This window comes from Microchirus variegatus (genome assembly GCF_963457635.1).
Source record: "Microchirus variegatus genome assembly, chromosome: 23".
Taxonomy (NCBI): domain Eukaryota; kingdom Metazoa; phylum Chordata; class Actinopteri; order Pleuronectiformes; family Soleidae; genus Microchirus; species Microchirus variegatus.
In genome coordinates, this window is record NC_139824.1 from 15,028,436 (window position 1) to 15,047,921 (window position 19,486).

A 19,486-nucleotide genomic window follows, 5' to 3' on the forward strand; every position below is an offset into this window, starting at 1 on the left:
CTTAGCACTTTTATTTCTAAGACTGTGGAACCATTTGCTTCTGAAAAACCCTTTCCTGAATAAAGGGATTTAAAAGGGTTCTAGGTGGAACCTTTATAAATTTGGTTCTACCTAGAACCAAAAAGGGTTCTCCTATGAGGACAAGCCGAATAACCTTATGTGGTTCTACTTAGCACTTAGCAGCAATCAAACAACATTCATTGAAAAAGTAAGAATACTATAGCTACTGTGGCTGTTAAATATATTTTTTTATATGTACAGTTACACATTTATACACTAAGTAATAAGTAATAATAATACTTAGTAATAATAATAGTAGTAATAGTAATAATAACAGTATAATGAGATATTTTATTAACTATACTATAAAAAGAAAACAGTAAAGATGGTATGTGTTGTTTTCAAGACGTATATATTTTACCTCTTAATATATGAGATAAATGTTCAACGTCATACTTTATCCACTAGAGGTCACCGTAAAGTCAGAAAATAAAGTGAAGAGCGTCGACTTCATCAGTTTAAATCAAACCTCAGGAGTTTGTGTTTATTCGAGAGAACAGTTAAGCGCAGTAAAAAAAAAAAGTCTAAATTTAACGTCGTGTAAGCGAGTTTTATGTGTTTATTTTTGACCGTGTAGGTGAGAAAAGAGAAATTCCAGCACATGGCGCCAAACCACTCAGACACGTGGTGTGTTAAAAGAAGCAGAGCAGGAGAATGAAGTGATGCTGCAGATCTGTATTATCATATTATTTTACAATTATTCATTTTCCCCTCTGTTGTGCTTGTGTTTTTTTAAGGACACAAAAACAACACGTTTGAGCTCATTATCACACCTTTTTAGTCGATTTATTTATTACATAAACAATGTTAAGCCCGACCATTGCCATCGCTGGCAACAGGTACACACCATATAAGGAGCGGTGCATTGCACTGACATCATACTTTATCGTCCAAAGAAATGTTTTATATATCGTATTTTTTTTTTTTATCCCCCTTTAGAAAAACAAAACAAAAACAAATGAAAAGGTGCACAAACGGGTATAAGGAAGACATCCACACGTTTATAACTCTCTCACAGGAAACCCTTCGTAACCAACAAACAGAAGAATGAGAAATGAACTTCCTCTCGTTTTTTTATACAAAATATAAGGAGTGCTTCTTCTTTCCCTCTTCAGATATGAGGTTTTTGAGATGTAACGCTGTGTTTTATAGCGTGATATCGCAGGACATTTAATGCACGACGTTAACGAATGAAAACTCGAAGATATTATAGTACCATATCATGGTCTTACTCACAATAACCCCCCCCGCGCCCTCCCCCTCATGCACTACACGATAGTCTTGAATTGTCTTATATTACATATATGCTACATTCTCTTATTTCTTATGTCACTGATATTAAAGGCAAAAACATAAGCTCAATGCAAAAGTGTCAGCTGCTCGGCTTTTTCCTCACATTTTTCAAATCATTAGCATCATCAGACAAATCAAACAGCTCATAGCAAACAGAAATGTAGCCCATAATAAACTGGATTTTTTTTTTTTACATAAAGTCTTAATTCCTCTGACGGGAAGAAAAAGCAACATTTTTTTTTTTTTTTTTTTTTTTTTTAAACCAACGATCACAATGTATGTACATCACCAGAATTAAAGCAAGCTCGTTTTTAACATTCTGAATCTCCCAAATGTTTTTCGTATTGCGGCACACATAATAAATACACGTTAAAAATACAGAACTAATCGTTTTTTCGGGGAGAGGGTAACAGGAAGTAGATCTTTTTTTAAACATCTCTATTTTTTTATATTTCAAATGCATACCAAAACATCTTAAAAAACAAACAAACAAATGTCAATATATGCTTGTTTTCGTTATGTGTGCAGGCCCCGCCCACCCCCCCACCCCCCGCGGTGTCGTCCGTTAATAAAATGCCGTAACAGTAACATGTATTGATATCCTGTGCGATGTTATGTCCTTAAAGAGGGGCCAAAGGTCGAGGAGCAGCATGGGGTCGGATACAGTCTGCCCCCTACTGGATGTTTTTGTGTTGTTTCTGTTATCATCCATTAACTGCAACAAAGAAGAAAGAAATATAAGGAAACATAAATATGAATCAAATTACATAGAAAAGTCACATTTTTATTCATCAAAAGAGTTGCAAATTGAATAGAAAATAAAGTCAAGACATTGAAATAATGATTTTTTTTCAAAATAATCATTTTGCCCTTCAAACACAAGGGTTTTCTAACCGTCCAATAACCTTTTAACGCCGTTAGCAAACACAATGTAGCATTAGAACACTGGAAACGGGCCTTAGAAATAAGGGTTCCAAAGGGGTCCTTCTTCAAGGGTTGAGGTTCTACATGGAACCATTTGCTTCTTTCCCAAAGACAGGGTTTTTCAAGGGTTCTTGGTAACACTAATGGTTCCAGTAAGAACCATTTTGATCCCTTTAAAAGCCCTTTTCTGAATAAAGGGTTTTAAAAAGGGTTCTTGGTGGAACCCTCCAAAAGGGTTCTCCTATGAGGACAAGCCGAAGAACCTTATATGGTTCTCCTTAGCACTTTTATTTCTAAGAGTGTACACCTATGTACATATTCCAATAAAAACCAGATGTTTGCAGCTAGAATAGTCGTTTACCACATTAACAATGTATAGAGTGTATTTATGATTCATTTAATGTTATATTCATTGAAAAAAAAGGACGTTTCTAAGTGAGCCCAAACTTTTAAACGGTAGGGTATATTATAAGGAAGTCCAGTTTATCATGAATATAAAAATGTACACACTAACCTACACACATGACTTCATTTAGTGTCATAATTAATCCTCTTTTCTGGAAAGGTTGTGCATTATTAACATCTACTTGTTAGAGGCGTGGCGACATAATCCTTCATGATTATATGTATTATGTGTCAGTAAAAAAAGAGAGACCAAGTGACTGATGTCATGAAATTTTACTTCAAGTTAAAGGTGTATTATGTAATATGGCCATAAAATCCTCCTAATATGTCACAGAGACTCAGGAATAATGTTCATATAACAAACTGAACTCACCAACAACAACAGTACAGACACAATATTTGCATTAAAAAAAAATATTTTGCAGACTGCAAATCATGTTTTGGCATGTGGCGCCACCTACTGCCGTCTACCAATCATTGCAGTCAGTAGCGTCTCAGCTGCCGAGCAACCACGGGTTGCCAGTTAGGTCAGAAAAAGAAACCTAAAAGACCTCTGTGTTTTGAATTTGAATGTAGTAACCGTTTTTGGCCACATTCTTACATATGGCACCTTTAACGTTTTTGTGCAGAGATTCAGTAACAGGAGCTTTCACGAGGAACCTAACACTAAGCCGAAGAGGAAAAAGCCCATTTAATGGTTGAAGTTTTGAGTGTCTGCACGCACGCTCATCCAGTTTCAGTTAATCACCGGGTTGCTGCTGGGTTAGGATTGAGAAAGTAGCAAAAACAGGAAGTTTTCTGCAAACATGCGTGGACACATTTTTTTCAGATGAACAGTTCAGATTCTCTTACTGGGAGGGGATGCTGGGCGAGCCCGAGCGGTGGAAGTGGATGTTCTGCCACTTGCCGTCGCGGCGGTGCCAGACGCGCGTCTCCTCCGACTGCATGGTGCGCGGCATCCCGCCGCCGTCCATGTACTGGGTCAGCCGGATGTAGGCGATGCACGCCGCGTTCTCCCCGATGAGGTGCACGTGCGGGTTCAGGAGGATGGTGTGCACGGGCTTGTTCCCTTTGGACAAGGCTGGAAAATCAGGCAATACAGCGGGGCTAAAAAGAATACACTGATGATTTTGCGCGGAAACGAAAGCGTTAAATTCTCTCAATGTGTCGATGTTGGATGGTGGACAAGCACAGACCTGCCAGGAGATTGAGGTTTCTGGGACGTGACGGCTTGATTTGATCTATTTTTACAGACACTGAAGAATATTCCACTATGTATAGCAGTCATTATTCATGACAGATTCTGTGCTCCGGGGTAGTTCATACACAGTCATGCTCTTGTGAACTCACACGCTCGACTCCTGGGAACATATTCACCATTAACTAGGTGCTTACCAACATATGTAAGTAGCATACTAGGCCTTTATTAGTCATCGTTATTCTACATAACCTCTGTTATGACATGAAATAAGGTTTTTCCAACATAAGGTGCTTAATATTTACTAATAAAGGGCTAGTATGCGACTTATATGCATGTTAGCAAGCACCTAGTTAATGGTGAATATGTGTTCCTTAATCTAAAGTTAATTAATCTTAATCTTAATTCATGTTTGACAAGTGTAGAGGCCATTTTCCAGGATGTTAAATTACAACTGTAATGGTAAATTCAATTTATTCTGTCTCAGAGCTACAAGTGCCCATCACCCTATACCTGCACAACACAGAATACCAGGTCCTTTTGTGTATTGTGTGTTGTATATTGTGTAATTAGGAGGAAGGAACTCCCTGCGGATGTTGTAGGAAGCATTCCTCCAATAGACAAAGTGGTATGGCTTTCCTGGCCATGTTTTCACACCTCTTTGTCTACTGTAGGTATCGGGGAGCCGACTACAGGAGACAAAGAGGTGTGAAAACATGGCCTGGAAAGCCAGACTCCTTTGTCTATTGCAAAAGGGGAGTTGCTCATGTGTCATAACAAGTCGTTTCCAGTGAGAAGCAAACAGGGAGTTTTATCAACTGTGCTTCGGGGGAAAGAATGCATGAGAAAAGTCAGAAAATCGAGCCAATTCCGTTAAAAACGTCCAAGTTAAAGTTTGACTCCTTTCACCTTTCAGAAACACAGCTGCTGTAACTCAGTGATAACGCTGCTCGACACGCACAAATTCTCAAATTCCACTTTAGATACAGTACCGTTCAAAAGTTTGGGGTCACCTATACAATTTGTTTGTTTTCCATTAAAAGTCAGACTTTTATTCATCAAAAGAGTTACAAAATTAATAGAAAATATAGTCAAGACATTGAAAAGATTGGAAATAATGATTTTTCTTCAAAAGCTGTGCTAACATCATTGCACAAGGGTTTTCTAATCATCCAATAGCTTCTAACGCCATTAGCAAACACAATGTACCATTAGAACACTGGAAATGGGCCTCTATACACCTATGTACATATTCCATTAAAAACCACATTAACAATGTATAGAGTGTATTTCTGGTTCATTTAATGTTATATTCATTGAAAAAAAGTGCTTTTCCTTGTGACCCCAAACTTTTGAACGATAGCGTACATCATCTTTATTATATTACATAAAAATGCGCATTCTCTGGTCTCACCGTTCTCAAAGTAGAAGCGATGAAAGTCGTGTCCTTCCACCAGGTTGCCCAAGGCCTCGGGTTCAAACGTGGTCAGACCAGGATCACAGATCTTCCTGCGGGTGACAAAGCAGCCGAGTACAGAATCATCAAACGTCAAAAGTTGAACGATCGTCTTAGATTAGTTACAGGAAGCAGGAACTTACGCGTAGGCCTCGAAGTCTCCGTTGTTGATGGACTCGATCAGCTGCTCGGTCACTTTGATGATTTCCTGTTTGCGAGCTGCAACACAAAAGATCACCGAACATTAACAACTTCACACACACACACACACAAGAATGACAGCTACAGATGGGTTCTAGTCTACAAATTGGCAAAGGGGTTTTCAAATTTATTAGAAATGGAAGGCGTTCGAAAAGCTAGTTTTTTTTCCCACAAAGCTATAATTTAAGAGAAGAAGAAGAAGAGAGCCTCCCATGACTAATAATGATATCAGGCAGGTTAATGCAGGATGAAGTCAGGATTCCTTTGAAAACATGGACATAGATGCATATACTCCAGATCTAACTACGTGATATTGGTGGTTACCTTTATTGTTATTGGTGCAGGCTGAGGGATATTGAAAAAAGTACTTAATTTGTGCAACAAAAATACATTTTTTTAAATATATATATATGTATATATATAAATATATGGTAACACTTTAGATTAGGGAACACATATTCACCATTAAAGGTGCCATATGTAAGAATGTGGCCAAAAACGGTTACTACATTCAAATTCAAAAACACCGAGGTCTTTTAGGTTTTCGTTTTCTGACGTAACTGGCAACCCGTGGTTGCTCTGCAGCTGAGACTCTACCGACTGCAATGACTGGTAGACGGCGGTAGGTGGCGCCACATGCCAAAACATGATTTCAAAACATAAACATGATTTGCAGTCTGCAACATATTTGTTGTAAACTGTTGTTGTTGGTGAGTTCAGTTGCTTTAGAGTTATGACATAATGCACCTTTAACTAGGTGCTTACTAACATGCATATAAGTCGCATACTAGCCCTTTATTAGTAAATATTAAGCACGTATCAACACCTTATGTCGGAAAAATCTTAATTCATGTCGTAATGGAGGTTATGTAGAATAAGATGCTTAATGATTACTAATAAAGGGCCAGTACGCGACCTAGTTAAAGGTGAATACGCGTTCCCTAATCTAAAGTGTTAACGTATAGATCATTTATTCCTTGAAAGACATAATCTCTAGTGCCAACATGAGCGCGTATGGGGTCATTCAGGAACTAAAGAAGAGGATCTAGACACAAAAACACAACAGGAAAGTATATATATTCTTATTCAAGAAAAAAAGGGATCTGGATGGAAGAAGCCGGTAATGTATGGGTTAAAAACAGAGGTTTCAAAGGGAACAATAACCAAAAAAAAGAAGTAGGGAAAAACTATAGGAGCAAAGAGACTTTGAGAGCAGTTTTCTACGATGATGACTGACAAGAGAGTGGCACCTCCCTCACCGCGGAGGTGACTTACTCTGAACTGAGGAGGTGGGCGTCTGTCTGGAGTCAGACATCTGTGAGGAGCGGCTCTGAGAGCTCAACATACCACTCACTAAGCTGCCTAGACGACGGGCTGTTGTCGAGTGTGTGTTTTATGGGCGTACACGTGTGTGTGTGTGTGTGTGTGTGTCAGGGCGAGTGGGAGATTTATGGATTCAACAAAATGTTTTTTTTTTGTTTTTTTTTGTTAAAAAGGGTGGAAAGAAAAAAGGAAAAACAAATAGATTTATTAAAGCAAGCACAAATTTCATCATCATCCTCAGACATAAAATGTGATCAAATGTGAGGGAGGGACCGTTGGTGTAGGGTTAGTGAGAACAGGACGATGGAGAACATGCAGGAGCGATAAGAACCAAGAGGATCAACGCTCACCTTTCACGTCCTCGTCCTCGATGGTCGTGTTGGCGCTCTCGATGGACTCCTTTAAGAAGCAACAACACACACACACACACGCATTAGTGCTTTGTGCATTTGGATAAAATACAGTGTCAGGGTTTGTTAAAGCAATAAAGTTACCTTTGAATATTTCACTTGGGCTCAAACCAAGAAAACACAGTAAAATCTCCTGGGTTTGATTTAAGGGGTGGAAAGTAACGAAATACATTTACTCAAGTTACTGTATTGAATACTTTTTTTGTGTATTTTTTAAGTACAATTTTACACGAGTAAGTATTGACTCAAGTATTGTACTTAGTTACTTTATAAATCCTATACATTACTGAGTAAAAATAAACAATTCAGCGCAATGAAGACCTACAGGGGGGGAAATACTTCTACTACTTTTACTTCTACTTGAGTAATATTTCATCAAAGTATCGGTACTTTTACTTGAGTACAATATTTTAGTACTTTTTCCACCTCTGGATTTCAGGGACATATAATAAAAATATAGGGTTTTTGTTGTTGTTGTGATACCTTGTTTCCGTCGATAGGATTGTGAATCACAGTCGTCTGTGGTTCCTGCGACAGAGAAAGTGTTGGGAAAAACATAAATAAGTGGAAAAAAAATACAAATATACACAACGTGTTGTAGTTTTTTTGAGTATTTCCTCTCCGTCATGTGTTCAGTTATTGATTCTATTATTAAGCTCCTTGTACTTCACAAGTTTCACTTTCTTGTTTTTATTATGCAATCCCATATTTGGATCCTTTATTTTTCATTGTCTGTGTTTCCTGATTTGGACCGTACCATTTGCTGATTGCATTCGCCTGAGCTGTAGCCCCGCCCCCCTCCACACTCACCTGCTCCTCATCAGCTAATCTCCTCTGCAGGCTGCATATAAACAGGCTCATTCCCTCACTTCTCTGCCAGATTGTCTCCTGGTTGGACCTCTGTATCTTCTCTGTCGTGCATGTAAAGAGTTTATTTTTATTTTTTAGGGTAAGTTCTGCAATAAAGTGTTCAATCTCTGTGGGTTTAAAGTGAGCTGTGAACTCTGATGCCTTGAATCTGACACGGCTTCTCTCTAACTCCTAACCCTCTGCTGCTGGGAGTGGATATAATCTCACTTTTAAACTCCGCTCGTAGATTACACGTGTCAAAATGAACCAAACTGATTTTAAGTCGAGCCTTCTTCAGTCTTCATAGCTTCATCTCCCTGTCTCGATGTCATAATCCGCCTTGGTAATCGCGCGTCCACGGCTTTTTACGGAATCGATCTCTACGACCGGCTCAGTCCCTCCTAATCTAGATTACTAGATTGTGTGTGTGTGTGTGTTTGTGTAGTGATGGAGAGAGAGAGAGACGTGTCACGTGTCTGTGTTCATGCGTAATCATCTTGACGACCGACGAGGAAACAGAAACTGACATCATGCAGCAGCAGCAGTAGTCATCATCACGCGCTGCAGCCAGTCAGCTGACACGTGCACGAGCCAATGAGCGACATGCACGCGTAAAACTCTAAAGAACGTATGCTCCAAACTTCATTTAGCGACAAAGCAGGAGTTCATGCATATTATGTTGTAAGTGTATAGAGATATTGGAGGTTTGGGTCGGGTCGGGGTGAGGTAGAGGTAAAGGTAGAGGTAGAGGTAAAGGTTGCCCCTAACTACAGATTTAGGAGCACATTACTCAAAGCCAAATTCAACTTATTCTGACATTTTTTAAATCCTACAATGGCAAATAATCTTAAATAATCCAGTCGGTCCAAAGCAGCCAAGCTCAGTAAGCCTCATACATGCTTTGCTCATTCAGATCAATGAATAAACACATCATCAATCTGAATTATTATTATTATTATTATTATGAACATTTACATGCTGTGCATTCACAAACGTTTCATTCAGGGAGAGCCTAAAGTGGAGTTTTTTTTGTTATTGTACTCAGGAAACAGGAAGTGATGCGAGCCCTGGCTTTGAAAAGGGTGAACCTGTACCTCCTCCACAGGAGGGGAGGGGGGGGGGGGTGTGAGGGTGAAGGTGCGACTGTAGGAGGAAGTTTGTTGTGTGTGTGTGTGTGTGTGTATACCAGTGCAGGGGCAGGGCCAGTGTCTTTAGGACTGGTCACTGTGTTGGCTTTGTTGTTGACCTGCAGGGGGCAGTGTAGAGGGGGAGCAGGGGACATGATACATACACACTTTTCGGACACACACACACACATGAGCCCCCACACAAACACACGCTATAAAGACCCTTCACCTGGCTTTATCGCGTGTTTATCTGTGATTACTACTTTTATTATTATTATTGTTGTTTTCGGACACCTATGGGACACAATTCACTTCCCTGGCATGACGTACTGTGGGCCTGCAGACGCACAATCACACATTTCAGTCACACAAACTCTCAACACAAGTGCACGTCTGCTTCATGTGCTCACAGCCATATTTCACAACAGCATTTAAAAACAGACATAAAAAGGATGGTGAGGATTGAAATAGACTGTAATAATAACTCGTATACAGTCAAAATAACTGTCCCTGAATGATGTGAAGAACAAAATGCATCAAACTAACACTAATCATCGTCTGGCACTGATCATTCCAACACTAATGCAACTAATGCACAGTAACAAGGTTGTTTTTTGGGGGGTTTTTTTCCACTCACCTTCACACCGTCTGCTTTCTTGTTCAGCAAACTCTTGGCTGCTGTGGACGGAAACAAAAGAGGCGACACTTTCAGTGCGAGAGGTGATTTGCAAAAGCACGAGTCTGTAGGTTTAACATGCGTCCACTGTGCTCATCGTCAAACTCCAGGTGCAAACAAAAAAAATCCAAACTGCAAGGTTCCACCATGCAATTACAACAAAAGTTGTTTTCCTGCTCGATACCAGTTAGTGCAGTCACTTTTTATTCATGTTTTGGATGTGGGATGTACTCCTTACACTCTTAGAAATAAGGGTTCCAAAATGTGTTCTTCTACAAAGGCTGAGGTTCTACCTGGAACCATTTGTTTTTCAAGGATTCTTGGTAACACTAATGGTTCCAGTAAGAAACATTTTGATCCAGAGAACCCCTTAAAACCCATCAATCCATCCATTATCTACCGCTTTATTGTCGCGGGGGTGCTGTGCCTATCTCAGCTGACAATGGGCAACAGGCGGGTTACCCCTTAAAACCCCTTTCCTGAATATAGGGTTTTAAAAGGGTTCTTGGTATCACACAGGGTTCCAGGTGGAACCTTTTCCAGTTATAGCTGGAAAAGGGTTCTTTTATGAGGACAAAGAACCTTATATGGTTCTAATTAGCACTTTTATTTCTAAGAGTGTAGTGCATGTAAGGCGTAAGGTGTCCATACCATGACATATGACCACTACATGTTGGAGATACAGGCCTACAGGACATGTAAGAGTCTCCTCTCTCTGCTTTGGTGCTGCACTTGTATACCCACAGCTTTATAAGCTGGCTCGTGTGTGTGTGTGTGTGTGTGTGTGTGTGTGTGTGTGTGTGTGTGTGTGTGTGTGTGTGTGTGTGTGTGCCAGGGCCATCTGTGCACTCTGAGCACACGGCGGTCTCATCTTGCGGAGGTAACTCCATCCCACTCATGTGGACACACAGACCTGAGTCTCCAGAGAATCATTTGAGCATGATTTTTTTTGGGGGGGGGGCATGCTTTAAATGGCATGCACTTAACCACTACACTCTTAGAAATAAGGGTTCTTCTACAAGGGCTGAGGTTCTACCTTGGAACCATTTGCTTCTGAAAAACCCTTTTCCCGAAGAAAGGGTTTTTCAAGGGTTCTTGGTAACACTAATGGTTCCAGTGAGAACCATTTGGATCCCTTTAAAACCCTTTTCCTGAATAAAGGGTTCTTGGTGGAACCTTTATAAAAAAGGTTCTACCTGGATCCAAAAAGGGTTCTAAGAGTGTAGTGCTGCACACACAATCCAGTTCCTGGCAGTAAGAAGAATCTGTAACATTTTAGATTAGGGAACACATTAACTATACTCTTAGTAATAAAAGTGCTAATTAGAACCATATAAGGTTCTTCGGGTTGTCCTCATAGGAGAATCCTTTTTTGGCTCCTCTGGGTTCCACCTGGATCCCTTTTGGAGGGTTCCACCAAGAACCCTTTTAAAACCCTATATTCAGGAAAGGGGTTTTAAAGGGTTCTCTGGCTCAAACTGGTTCTTACTGGAACCATTAGTGTTACCAAGAACCCTTGAAAAACCCTTTCTTCAGGAAAAGGGTTTTTCAGAAGCAAATGGTTCCAGGTAGAACCTCAGCCCTTGTCGAAGGACCCTTTTGGAACCCTTATTTCTAAGAGTGTAGGTGCATATAAGTCGCATACTAGCCCTTTATTAGTCAATATTAAGTACGTATTAACACCTTTATGTAGAATCTTAATTCATGTCGTAATAGAGGTAGAATAAGGTGTTAATACATGCTTAATGATTACTAATAAAGGGCTAATATGTGACTTATATGCATGTTCCTAAGCACCTAGTTTATGGTGAATATGTGTTCTCTAATCTAAAGTGTTACCGAATAATCTAAAGAACTTGCATCTCAAAAATCCATGCTGCTGACTTTCATCATCTCTTATATTGCAACTGCAAGCGTGAGGTTGAATATTTCTCTTTTTTAAAATATTAAACACCTTAAAACATGCATAATAAACTGTATATGAGGCTGGTTATAGTAGAAAAGGTGAGAAACACTAACAAACTTATTTATTTAGTTGGGCTGAACCACCTGCCCCTCTGACAAAATCTTACCTCAAAGAGGGGAAACCACAATCCAAACAAAAGAAGGACAGAAAATTGAAGAAAGGAAAACAAAAATAAAGATGAATAAAAGAGACAAAAGCACATTGTACTGTAGAGTGAAGAAGAGAGGAGCCATGCTTCATAATAATAATAAGAGATAGAGCAAAGGAAACACATGCAAAACAAGTATGACAGATAAAGAGAGTAAAGACTATATGTTATATTTGTACCAGGATCAGTGTTGACTACACATTTGTACCTACTTTGACGCATTTCCTCGTATAAAAAGTGTTTCTAACCGTCTGCTATTTTAAGAGAAACGTGTTCGGTTATTTATTTTTGGGCGGGATTTGAAGACTCGTCTGAGAGAAACATACCTGAGAAGTTTCTTGTGACCAGCAAAGTGGTCAATATGGCTCCCTGCAGCGATAGAAGAGATGGACAGAAGGAAGTAACGACGATAAAAGGAAGGAAGGAAGGAAGGAAGGAAAGCAGGAAGGAAGATTGATTATAAGGTTACAGCAAGAAAGTGAAGCAGAGCAAAAGATTTGGAGGGCAGCTTTCATAATCCCTGAGTTAACCTCCGATGTCTTCAGTGAAGGAAGCAGGGAGAGAGGAGCGAGTGTTGCGTAAATAGAAACCATGAAGGTCTCACCTTGAGTTTCCTCCTGGCGTTAAATTTCTTCAGGCACTCCACGGTCTCCTGCCTGTGCATCATGGACGCCACGGTGGACCGTTGCTGCAGGAGGAAGATAAAGGGGATTTGTTCACATATGGACATGGATGTGTTTGTGTTGTTGTTATTGTGTTCTTGAGTGTGTACGTGTGCTACGTACGCAGATCCAAGGGTGTTTGAGGGCCTCTGTAGCAGTGATGCGTTTACTGGGGTTGATGGTCAACATCTTGTTGATGAGGTCTTTGGCCTCGGGAGTGACCGTGTCCCACTCTGGGGATGGGAACTGTCAAAAAAACAACAACACCACCGTGTCAAAGAGTCATGTGTAAATGTAATTATCCATGTTGTCACTAAGTTTACCATGATTTTACTCATTTGACACGTAAGTAAAAGCATGTTTTTGCCATCCTAAAAAATGCCATTAGCAGATGTTGTTATAGTCTACGTCATACACAGGTATGGAGCTCCTCTGGAAGTCGCATAAATTAGTTTGCTTCTGTTGTGGAAATTTCTCTGCTGCTCGTGAAGAATGAAATGGAGAAACTTCTGCCGGCCGACAAGGTTTTATTTTCATTGCTAGGAAAAGGTCAATCTCCACAGGAGTGATCCTAGCTGTAGAAAGACCCAGAGCAGAGTGAGCCCTCCACATCCCGTCCGCACCCCTCCAATAGACAAAGTCTCCCCATTCGTCCGCCGGTGCCTACAACACCCATGAGAATCTTTTAAAACGCATCTTAAAACCCATTTTTACTCTTTGGTTTTAGACCCAGTTTTTATCTTTTCTGTAGTTTTATTGTATGTTTTCTTTATTTATCTCTGATGTACAGCATCAGAGATCTTTGTTTCAGCTGTTGTTGTTTTAAAAGTGCTTTATAAATAATAAAGTTGGATTGGTTCTTACTGGAACCATTAGTGTTACCAAGAACCCTTGAAGAACCCTTTCCTGAAGAAAGGGTTTTTCCAGAAGCAAATGGTTCCAGGTAGAACATCAGCCCTTGTAGAAGAACCCCTTTGGAACCCTTATTTCTAAGAGCGCAGGACACACGATGCCTACATATCATGAACGCACAATATTTTGTCTTCCAACGTATTTTAAGTTGATGAATTCAAATTCAAACTGTATGTTTTTTAAACTTACATCATAGGCCCCAGCCTTGATTTGTTGGTAGAGGCGATGTTGATCCTCGTCCCAGAAGGGAGGGTAGCCGACGAGCAGGATGTACAAAATGACACCTGGAAGAACGAGGGTAACGTGCGAAGTTACAAACAAATCACTCGTTTAAGACTGCATAATCCAGGATGAAGCTACATCGGTGGTCAGACTAAATAAAGCCTTAGATTGAGGCTTGAATTAGCTGCAGCTAAAGTCGAGTATTTACCGCAGGCCCACATGTCCACTGGTTTGCCGTACGGGTCTTTCCTCAGAACCTCCGGGGACAGGTATCCCGGGGTGCCGGCAAAACCTGAAGGAGTTTGCAATGGGGGGGGGGAGGAAAATGTGGAATGGAAAGCAGGGGAGCAGGCGATTCATTGACGACGCCGACTGATCGAGCGATAGATTGATTGATTCGGTGTCTCGCTCCAGAGTTCCTGACTGATTCAGGTTGAAAACAAATGGATGGATGAATACTCACCAAACCATGCCTGCTGGTCCCCTTGCACCTCGATAGCCAGCCCAAAGTCAGCCAACTTGACCGCCGCCCCCTTCAGCTTACTGGCCAATAGAAGGTTCTCAGGCTGGGGGGGGCGGAGTCAAACAGGTTAGAGGTGAAAGGTCACACGCTCTGGGAACAAGTCGCCAGCTGACACGGATCTAAAATCAGATTAGCCGCGACCGAATCCCAATCCGAAGCCGTCAGGGGTCAACGGTGCTAAACTGCTTTTAAATCAGTGTCTGAGGCAACTCCCTTTCTGCCACACAGAGGACAGAGAGACAGACGTGATGTGCACGGGACCACAACGGACATTTTCCCTCAGTCCCATGGATTATAAGAGCGTGGATTAGGAGAAGACATGGGGTGAATTCCAATTCCTTGCTTAACCCTCATTCTCAAAAATGCGCGCTCCCTCTAGTGCAAGTGCTGTCCCGATTCTCAGAAAAATTAAGTTGAGGGGCGAGTTTAAGGGCTGTATCGCCGCCCTCAATATTGAGATTTTCCGAGGCCACCCTTGGGAGCAAGGGCTACCCAGAATGCATTGCGTGTTTTCACATAAGAAAGATGGCGCCGAAAGCAGCCAAAACGAGTACGCTACAAATTAAGTATTTTCTTTGTTAATAGAGATATAAAAATGATGAAAACCATTGTATTATCTTAGTTTAGGCCCATATTATGGATTACTGACGTCATTGTTGTGAAACATTTATTTTTATTTTACGATCTTTTGTCAATAGTCGGCCGGTGCGGACAAGCTATGGTTTGCTATGGTTTACTTCTCAATAAGCCGTGGTGTGTGGTAACTGTCAGCTGAATATGTCCGTGGTTGTGGTATTTGTATCATCTTATAACTGACTGACAACCTAATAACTTGACTGAAATAAAATAATAAATAAATAATCCTGACGTAAATGTGTTCTTCTTCTTCTTCTTCTTTGGAGTTGACAGACTGGACGCAGCTTTCGCGTTATTCTGCCCCCTACAGTCTGAAGACGTATCTGCATTTAAGGGGTGTCCCATTTCTAAGTGTACAAAATAACCCTCAACACTTGGTTTTGAGGTGTCAGTTAAGATTAAGGGTTGAGCTTGAGGGTTAAGATAGGAATTGGAATTGGCCCTAAAGCACAGTTATGACCACCAATCCACTGTTAGAATCCATGAGTGGGAGCAAAATGCTCACTGCAAGGAGAAGGACACGGGGGGGGGGTGTAGAGGTGTGGAGTAACAGAACAACAAAAAAAGTGACTGTGCCACAACAGTAACACAAACACACACTAACACAATCAGAGATGTATGCAAGCCTCCAGCAAGCACATGTGCTCACACACACACACACACACACACACACACACACACACACACACACACACACACACACACACACACACACACACACACACACACATGGAAACAGGCGCAGAAAGGTCTTTTCTAACCTAAGGTCAGTCAGTGTGTGTGTGTGTGTGTGTGTGTGTGTGTGTGTGAATGAATAATGCATTTCCTCACATTTAGAGACAGCAAACACAGACGGGCTGTGAGCGCTCACTTTGTGGCAGACGCGAGACTCAACAGGACACAGACGCACTCTGACAACTGGATGCATCTGCATAATAATCTGCATAACCATGAATAAATCCTCCAGATTATGAAAGAAAAAATCTGAAAAAACTTCTCTCCTCGAGTCGACGCGGCGGCTCACTTCAGAAATATAATCACAAGAATCTTCAATAGATTATGAGAATCTCAAGCATAATTTGTGATGTAATTATGTCACCGGTGATAATTCCAGAGGTTCTGTCATGTGATTGTTCCAGTGTTATTATAGGTAACGATGTTCTAAAACTACCGAGCTACAACTAAACTGAATTGTAGATAAATTGGTCTTCGTTTTTGCACAACTTCATTCTGGAATACAGACTATTTGAAATTTTGACTTTTGCTTTACCTGCTCGTGTTGAAGGTTAAAGAATGACATTAAAGGATTTGATAATAATCCATATTTAGTGTCACACATTCTTTCATTCTTTCAGTCTACAAGTCAAGGCTTTGTCTTAATCCCCAATAAACTAAATAAAAACTAAACAGAATCTTCTAATCATTTGTAACTACAACTAAAAGCAAACCAAAAACAAAGTGTTCTCCACACATTTAACCAAAGCCTGTTCATGTCTAATCCTAACCTTAGTTTAACCACAATTCAAATCTTAGTTCTAAATTTCACCAGTTCCTTAGAAAAGGGTTTGTGTCAAGTTATTAGAACCAGGTTTTGGTCTCCATGATTGGTAGAATGAACACAATCATACACAAAAGTGCTAAGTAGAACCATATGAGGTTCTTCGGCTTGTCCTAATAGGAGAACCCTTTTGGAGGGTTCCACCAAGAACCCTTTTAAAACCCTTTATTGAGGAAGGGGTTTTTTAAAGGGTTCTCTGGACCAAAAATTTTTCTAGAACCCTTGAAAAACTCTTTCTTTGGGAAAAGGGTTTTTCAGAAGCAAATGGTTCCAGGTAGAACCTCAGCCCTGGTAGAAGAACCCTTTTTGAACCATTATTTCTAAGATTGTAGGACAATGATGATCTAAAAAAAAGAATATAATGTGTACAATAAGGCTTTATCGTTGAATGCATCCGTCCATAGTCGACTGGAAAACCCACGCACACACGTAAAAGAACATGCAAACATGCAGAAAAGGCACCAAAAGCGAATTCTAATCCTGTAAAAACCAGTATTGCAGCTAAAAAATCTAGCAAAAGTAATAGACTAGTACTAGATAAAACCATTATCCAGCTCTCATTATTAATAATAATAATAATAATAAATAATTTTTATTTGTAGATGACTCAACACCTCAGCGATGATACACACCTTCAGATCCCTGTGAACGATCCCATTAACATGGCAGTGATGGACGCTCTCCAGGATCTGCTGTATGCAGTGACTGGAGAGCAGCGACGAGCAAAGTGCAGGAGAGCGATGGCAGAAATGGAAGGAAGGAAGGATGGAAGGATGATGATGAGAGAGAAGTGAGAGAAGAGAGAAAAAAGGGAAGAGAATATTAGAGATATTACTAGAGGAGAAGAAACGATCCCGTAACCACGACAGACTGATGTTGTTCAAGCCGTCTTTTTCACGACGTACTGCACAAAACTAAGCTGTACAAGGTCCTACGACACACACACACACACACACACACACACACACACACACACACACACACACACACACACACACACACACACACACACACACACACACACACACACACACACACAGAGGTCTAGTATTGGAACATAGGCTGTGTATGATTAATGCTGCAGACTACGTGTCATTAATCACCTTTATAAATAACTATGAAACGCCAGAGCGAGGAGGCAGGTGCATCACACCTCTGAGACCATATGTGAAATATATATATATATATCTACACAGGCATAGAGTATATAGGTGCACACAGCTGCTGTGTGTGTGTGTGTGTGTGTGTGTGTTACCTGGCGTCTGCCTCGCTGTAGTACTCTCTGGCCACGATGTCCTCAAACAGTTCTCCTCCTGTCACCCTGTGGCAGGACAATGTTTGAGTCAGTTTCTGAAGAAGAACCGACTTTTATAGACTAAAATATTAAAATAAACTTGAATTAGAAACTAGATAGATTTTGTAGCATTGGTGCAAAAACGCCTCCGTTTTCGCGTTCAATCCAAGATGGCGGCCTTCCTGTAGGAGATGACCTACTAGCACTTTTTTTGCGTCAATCTTTAGCCCCTCCCACTTCCAATTTTCCACGTTTTTTTCACAGAACCTTTTAAATACGTAGATTTTCAGCAGGATTGATGCGGTCGCAAAAATCCGTGAGTTTTGGGGCATGTTCAGGCCCTCGAAAATGCGATTCATTTGGCGCAATAATAATAATAATACTAAGAAGAAGATTCTTGCACAGTCGTAATAAAATGAAATAGTCTTTATGGAACAATTAAAAGGGAGACAAAGGAGGTGCGTTCGTTTGTGTGCACCAATAACGTTTGTGACGACCTTAACTCGCCCGTTCTTAATCTATTTGCAAATATAAATTAACCCTTTTCTTCATTTTAAATTGTGAAAACAGTATTTTAAGGTGCATTAAATTGTAAATAACTGGAAAAATGGCCAAAAGCACTTAGTTACAGGACATTTTCTGGTCCTTTTTATGCTTAAAATAAACAAAAGAAAGTCCAGATGGACATTTGTGAGGGTTAGGTGTTGATGTTTACAAGTGTTAAAAACCATGCGTACAGTTATGTTCAATGCATCTGTTGGTACCTAAAACATTGAAAGTACGAGAAAAGCAAGAACAAAACAGTTCAAAGTTAAAAGGAAAATGAAAACGAGCCAAAACATGAACAACTGTCAGGGTGAACAAGGATGATCTGTAACAGTGATTTACTCACAGATCAAACACCAGATAGTGGAATCCCTCCTCTGATATGCTGTCATGGAGTCGCACTGCAGACGACCAGGTTTCACAAAAAGGAAAAAACACATCGTTTGATCATGAATTCACGACTTCATCCATCATTTTACAACTCGCTTGTGAAAAAAACGACGATCCGTGCGGGTTATCTCGTACGATCGCGGTGTTTAATAAATATCGAATATGCGGCTCGTGCTTCGATTGCTAAGGAATGAACACACACTTTAGTTCACAGACAGTATTTTAAGATGTGTTTATGAAGCAGAATTTAAGAGGGAGAACAAAGTGTGAGCGGAACACAGGAGCACAGATAGTTCTATACCGACGAGAACAAAAAGAGCGTGAAGGGTCAGTAGTTTACAGAGAGGCTCGTAAAGCTCCTGTGTCTGAGCGATGACACGCCTGAGAGCACACACATACATCATCATTAGATACCTGCACACACACACACACACACACACACACTTGTTCTCTCATATCTTAGAAGATAAATGGCCGTACAGCAGGAATCACAAGAGACCTGAACACAAAACTCTACTTCTCGTGGTGTCAGTGTTCACCTCACCGATGTTTGGGTGCTTCAGTAGACGGCAAATCCTCGCCTCTCTCTCCAGCTTTTGATGGTCTGGTGGGGGGAAAACAAAGACATTATAGAGATTATGTGAGATACTCGCTTTCTGAATCGTTCCTGAAAGTCAGTTAAGGAAGGAACCGAGACAGCGTCAGTG

The 19,486-nt window shown here is 40.5% G+C and overlaps 1 protein-coding gene across 5 annotated transcripts; it reads right to left on the reverse strand.

Moving 5' to 3' along the window:
• Positions 1-1,331: 1,331 nt before the first annotated feature.
• camk2d2 (calcium/calmodulin-dependent protein kinase (CaM kinase) II delta 2) lies at positions 1,332-14,354 on the reverse strand. Of its 5 annotated transcripts, none has more exons than XM_083909198.1 (14): positions 14,296-14,354; positions 14,041-14,124; positions 13,800-13,894; positions 12,822-12,944; positions 12,641-12,724; positions 12,363-12,405; positions 9,884-9,921; positions 9,306-9,365; positions 7,754-7,798; positions 7,211-7,259; positions 5,480-5,555; positions 5,295-5,389; positions 3,535-3,763; positions 1,332-2,068 (listed from the first exon to the last, which is right to left on the reverse strand). In XM_083909198.1, exons 2-14 carry the CDS (start codon positions 14,051-14,053, stop codon positions 2,065-2,067), a joined length of 954 nt encoding a protein of 317 aa, XP_083765324.1. In that variant the 5' UTR covers positions 14,054-14,124; positions 14,296-14,354; the 3' UTR covers positions 1,332-2,064. The 5 variants fall into 5 exon arrangements, with proteins under 5 accessions (XP_083765324.1, XP_083765325.1, XP_083765323.1 ...); XM_083909199.1 differs by having other exon boundaries at positions 3,535-3,751; positions 9,884-9,924; XM_083909197.1 differs by having other exon boundaries at positions 9,884-9,924.
• Positions 14,355-19,486: the final 5,132 nt, after the last annotated feature.

Excerpts from the sequence above, each read along its gene's own strand:
- camk2d2 (XM_083909197.1), bottom strand. Across the intron at positions 12,945-13,799 it reads TCAAGGCTGGGGCCTATGAT|TTCCCATCCCCAGAGTGGGA; the intron begins GTAAGTTTAAAA and ends TTTTTTTGACAG. Across the intron at positions 7,260-7,753 it reads ATCCTATCGACGGAAACAAG|GAGTCCATCGAGAGCGCCAA; the intron begins GTATCACAACAA and ends TGCTTCTTAAAG.